The sequence below is a fragment of the Eriocheir sinensis genome, chromosome 10, assembly GCF_024679095.1.
Source record: "Eriocheir sinensis breed Jianghai 21 chromosome 10, ASM2467909v1, whole genome shotgun sequence".
NCBI classification, from domain to species: domain Eukaryota; kingdom Metazoa; phylum Arthropoda; class Malacostraca; order Decapoda; family Varunidae; genus Eriocheir; species Eriocheir sinensis.
This window is the reverse complement of record NC_066518.1, coordinates 2,422,049-2,428,126: the sequence shown is the minus strand read 5'-3', so window position 1 is coordinate 2,428,126 and position 6,078 is coordinate 2,422,049. Positions and strand designations below refer to the sequence as shown.

Genomic DNA, 6,078 nt, shown 5'->3' with positions numbered 1-6,078 from the left:
AATTTATCTTACCCTGAAAAGAAAATATGATGTTTCAGAAGTTAGGTACAAGCCAAAGGTTACTCATCCTGTCAATTTCCAACTCAGTGCACAAAGTCACACATCCTTTCCAGATCTTACCTTAATTTGAACTACAGTGTTCATGCACCTGAAGATGTACACACTCTGGTCCATCCTGCCATCAATCTCTATCTTCTGGTCCTTCTGGTACTCAACAAACCACTTCTTGCCTTGAAGGGCCTTCCTGGGGGTGCCAGAGAAGGGGTCTCGGGAGGGAGAGGCACGGGCGCCAGGACTAGACTGTTTGACGAAGGGTTTGGGACCCTCACGAAGATTGGGGTTTTTGTGAGTCTTCATATCATCGGTCACCTGTGGGAGGAAGAAATATTAGTGCTGTGGTCTTCTACTGATGTTTATGGCACTGAAAATCCATGTACTAAGAAATAAAGCCTTTATGATAGGATGGCTGGGCTACAAAACCCACCCAAGACCTGCTAGTTGTGATTACATTGAATATTGCCAAATTTCACAATGATCAAGTTAAGAGATAAGAGCCATGAGGAATAAGGACATTGCAGGTCATACTCATACCTTCTTGAGACTCGAGGTTATGTCAGCCCCTTTGTTGATGGAGGCAAAGAGTGCGGAGCGGCCGTCGTCCGCTGCCACGGCCTTGGGCTCCAGCATCGCCATTGGGGGAGGAGGGGGAGGGATGCCAGCTACGGGAGTACACAACATCAGCAACGGCACTAAAGTAGCTCAAACTGGCCTCTACATTCTAGGAAGCTCAAGGACTAGGAGTGACTGTCCTTCAATTAGCAAAACATTGAGTTGCAGCACAAAAATAATGCAAGGGTCCTGAAGTCCCTGAGAGCCAAAGAGTATTTTCAGGATACATAATAATTATGGACTCAGTGAACTAAATATTTAAGAGATAAAATGTTCTTTCTTCATGTGTTTTTCCAAGCAGTAGGCACACAGCATACGGATTCAAAAGCATCAGGACTTTTGCGAGTACTAAGTAGAAAATGATCAGAAATTTTCAATAGCATACCAAACCTAGTGCTTAAGAATGTGACTCACATTTTAAATTTAAAAAACTGAAAGTGAAGCAAATTTAAATTTGGTCATAAAAGAAAATTACTCAACAAAAATCTAAAGAGTCAATACTACATGCAGCTATTGCAATGAATTTAGAATTAATCTGAAATTGGGAAACAAGTCCAAATGAATGCTTTATATCACCTGCATTAACGTTTAGTGTTAGAATTTAGGAAAAATATCAACAAATGACAGTCATCTTACTATTCAAGCAAAGGATAAATCAGTGTTAAGGAGGCAGAAATTGTATGTATTAAGTGATTATTTGACACTTTTGCAATGATAATACTGATGAGTTTAACCTGGTAGCAGCGACGGGCCAAATTTGTGGCTTTACCGTGTAGCAGTGACGGGCCACCCCCCAAAAAAGATGATGATACATTATCTGATCGTAAATGCTTTAATATATATTATGAAATGGTTTGTGTGAGAGGTGATTTTTTCTCATTTTTCTCACTTAGAGGGACCATTAAGAAACATGATCCCCGCTGCTACCGGGTTAATAGAAGGAGGAGAGGGAGAGCACTGCCTGGCCTGACACTGCTCGATGTGGGGAAGGGAAAGGCCAGGGGGGTGGTGACTGGCTGGCATGACTGTGTGTTGTCCTTATGCGTTGGTGTGGGACAGACTGACAAAGGGAAGGTTCTGCCTGACACACTACAACACTGTCTGCAGTCCTTACGTGGTGGTGGGGGAGGGATGCCACAGTTGGGGGGGGCTGTCTTGAGGTTGTTCATGGCGTTGCCGCCCCGAGTGTTCCAGGACAGGCCGGTGGTGTGGTACTTCCTCACATACTCCTGCAGCTCCTTCCACACGTTGTTCAAGTTCTGCACCCATTCGACGTGGATCTTGTCCTTCTCCCTGCAAACACACACACCACATAAGGTCCCGTCACACAACAATTCCTGCCACAAGTAATATTTTGGTTTTCTCTGACAATAGACCTCAATTAGGCCATTCATACAAGCGTGAGTTAGACATTTAACTCCTACTTTTACAGACAATCCATAATAGAAAATAAGTTTGGATTTGTTCACAATGCTAATAGTTATCCAAACATTGAGTTTTTATAAGGAAAAAGTTTTATAGGTTTTGAACTTGCTGAATGAGGATTAAGGGACAGAAAAGGAGTATCAGATTTTTTTCAGTATTATGTAAGCAGAAAATGGAAAGTCAATACCATTGGTGAGGTTCAAGGATGGTATTGGATTCCAGGGGTGAGTCGGTTATTTTAATGGAGTCGGAGTCGGTAAAATTCCTAATTCGACTCCTTTAACATAATCATTTATCGTGGTAATGGGGTAGGAAGCTTTTCTTTACATTATCTACATGTTGCTCCATACAGAGTACACACAATTTGATGTAAATATGTAAGAAAATTACCTCAAGAGTCTACCGCACCATGGTGTAAGTTATCTAAAAAAAAAAAAAAAAAAAAAAAAGAATAGAGGGGAGGGCATGGGGTTTGAGTCGCACTTTAAAATTTCTAGTCTGAGTTGGTAATTTAACTTGACTTCACACCCTGTTAGATTCACTCTAACATCTCTCACATGCATTTCAGGCTTTAGAATTAATTAGACACTATTTCTGAAGGGCAGGGCTGAATCTGATGGCTTCTATAGATACACAGGGCACAGGCAACCAACCTGTAATCTTTTATGACCTTGCTACAGAACATGGCTGAGCTACCCATCTCTGACATCATATTGGGGCGGGGGCCATACGGCCACCACGACAGGTCGGAGATGGACTCAGAAAATCGGCTAGATATTAAGAACTTGGACTGCCTGTTGACTTCGAATGATATCACCCTCCTGATCTTCTTGCCCGCTGGTCTAGCAATCTGCAGATGTATTGTAGAGAATAGAATTTAACCCGTAGCCAAAGGGGATCATGTTTAAAGGCCCTCTAAGTCAGAAAATAGAAAACATCATACAAACCATTTCCATAATATATATACCAACGATTTGTGATCAGTTTATGCATCATCTATTTGCTCGGTTTTTGATGCCTAACTATCATCAGGACTTAACTATTTTAGTCAGATAAATATAAATGAGTCGAAGTTAGTGGTGCCTAGAGACAGTTTTGGGTCGAAATTGCGCAAACATTGAGGCTCAGTACTTGACAATCTGCTGGACGTTGTTTCACTACATGATTGGGTTATGTTACTAAAAACAATAATGTTACTAAAAAATAATAATGAGAAACTTTTCCTAACTACTCTAAAAGACAATCAGTCATAAAAAAGAATCCTCCACATAATTAAATAAAACTCAAAGAAAAAATTAATCTGGCCTTTTCCCTGGACACTGGATGACTACTCCACTACACCCAATGCCATTACGAAGCTTTTATTTGTGGGTGGAGGTGAAGGGGGAAGTGAGGGTGGGGCATGGGTGGGGGGAGGGTACAAATGCTCAGACATTTAAAAGAATAACAAACAGATCAAACACACAATAATAGTTAAAGAGGATAGACCTGCTTGATTTTGAGAGATTGAGGGAAGGGAAGGTTCTCCACTCTGCATCTCAGTAATCAAGCACCAACAAACTAACTGAAGGCAAATCATGTAACCAGTCCTAGGGAGATCACATATAGATATTTTTTATGAGGAAAGCAATGATTGTGTAAGGATCAAGTGTCAGCATTAGTAACAACCCACAAGGCACTATCAGCATCAGTCCATCAGCTGTACTCTTACCCCCTACAGTCCATTCTAGTGGCCTTAACCTCAGGGACAGCAGTGAACTATATACAGATGGTCCAAAATTCAGTCAGTCAATTTTGTGGCGGCAGAAATATAACAACACTTCCAGATTGGGCGGTGGAATCTATATAGTGATTTATAGTTAAAACATCCATTATGCAGTTGTAACTACATTTATGCTAATGTGTCCTAACATCGCAGTGACTATAGAGACCATTCATTTTTGGGGAGCTACTTTCAAATACCATCACTGTCTATGGGTTAAATGTACAGCATCACTACCAGGGAGCACCTTGAGGTAATTCAGAGCCGAGGGGTCAGCTGGCTCTTGGATGCCATCACCAGGGAAGGTGCGCTTGGTTGATGAAGCAGTCCCGCACCAGCTTAGCTATGGTGGCATTACATCGTCAGCCCGATCTTCTGGCTGCAGTCGAAAAAAGATCTCGAAGGGTCCCGAGCAGGTATCATCGTGAGGCTGGTGACATAGGGGACTGTGTAATTCTCTGGGGAACAAAAAGCCAAGCATTAACACACATCCTCACATGACTCGACCAGCTAGGTGGACAAACGTGCCAAACTCAAACCACATGCCCTGCAAGTATTTCACGCCAATAACATCATCAGGCTACTTTTTCAAGGGACAAGTTTATCTTGGGAGGGCATCATACACTAGTTGAGAGATTGGTTCATGTTACGATATGATTATGCAATATCAATGCCAAATTGTAAGCACACTGCAAAAAAGTCAACTGCATTACATTTATTCTACATCAAACTTTTGTTACAAGCTATTTTCAAGGGACATAGTTTATCTTGGGAGGGCGTCATACACTAGTTTTTATTGACTGGTTTAGGTTATGTATATTTATATCAATGCTGAAACAGTAAGCGACACAAAGTCAACTGCATACATTTATATTCTACATCAAACTTTTTGTAGTAAGACTATTTTCAAGGACATAGGTTTATCTTGGAGTGCCTTCATACACTAGATTTTATTGATGTTCAGGTTATGTATATTTATATCAGTTCTGAACAGTACAGAGTCACAACTGCATGGTCATTCATTCTACATCAAACTTCTGTAATGCTTTATGACTGTCTACATACATACACGTGACGCCCCCACTGAATGACTAATGTGAACTTCAGGGTGGGATCAAAACAAACCTCCAAATACGAAAGCATCATAAGGGCATGGACACAGCACACAAGGAATCTAAGATGTACAAGCAAATGCATGAACTGGACAAGCTTGTATCAGGGTTTGTGAGGTCTTGTGGCAGTGTGCAGCGTGGAGTCATAACACTAATAAAATGTGAATGTCAAATGACACTGTGAAAATAATAAACCTTGTGCTCCCTCAAAAAGCTTCAATACATTTCTTGCCAGGAATGTTAGTCAGAAACCACTAGGCTTATGAAAATTCTGAACACTTCCTTAAAGCACCCAAAAGCTACACAAGAGAAAAAAGCTGAAAACTTAACCCACAACTGACCTCACCAATCAGGAGGAGAAGGGAAGGCGAAATTAATCATAAAAAAGGAAAATATAGTGATTAAGATAATACAGAACAACAAAGAAGTCAGTGTGGAGGAGGACAGACGACCTTGATCACGAAAGTGAAATGACACAAGTGGATGATGTGACAACTTAGGGCAACGCCTAGCAGATCAACTTCTACGCAAGTCATAATCCCTTGCCAGCCTAGAAAAATAGGTGAATACATCTCCAGCAGAAAATCAATGTTGCTGATTTGATTAAGGATTTACTATCATTTTAAGACACTGTAGTTTTATTATTTCCCAATATAATTTTATAAAGGTCTGTGGCGTAAAAAAAAAGAGGAAAAAAAGGTAAATATGTATGACAAAAATTATATTTTCGATTAAGGTCCTTAATTTTACTTTCTAGGGACATTTCAAGCCGTAAGTTGTGATCTGAGATTTGAGGCGTCATTTAGTGTGCTATATCATGAGATTGACCTTCACTAAACATATCTAAGTTACATAAATCGTGTCATAAATATTACAATACATATCTGTAGCTCGAATGTGTTGTATCCTGTATATTTCTAGATTTTTCATCACAAAATGTTTTTCAGGTATCTTGAAGCCATGAAACTTTTTGGCGCCTGTTTGAAAGCCCGCCTCCAGGTTTACAGTAGCTATCGCTCAGCCTAGGCGACAGCAGTTTATGGCAGATTTTTTTTTATCACAGTATATATTCAATTCAGTAACATTATTCTGTCTTTTCATCTAACAGAA

At 40.4% G+C, this 6,078-nt stretch overlaps 1 protein-coding gene across 1 annotated transcript; it reads right to left on the bottom strand.

Moving 5' to 3' along the window:
• Positions 1-4: 4 nt before the first annotated feature.
• Positions 5-1,987, bottom strand: LOC126996336 (adenylyl cyclase-associated protein 1-like; the record flags this gene model as incomplete). Its single annotated transcript, XM_050856705.1, has 4 exons — positions 1,784-1,987; positions 592-719; positions 121-369; positions 5-13 (listed from the first exon to the last, which is right to left on the bottom strand). Coding segments are annotated over exons 1-4 (441 nt in total), but the record flags the coding sequence as incomplete, so codon positions are not given.
• Between the last annotated feature and the right edge of the window lie 4,091 nt (positions 1,988-6,078).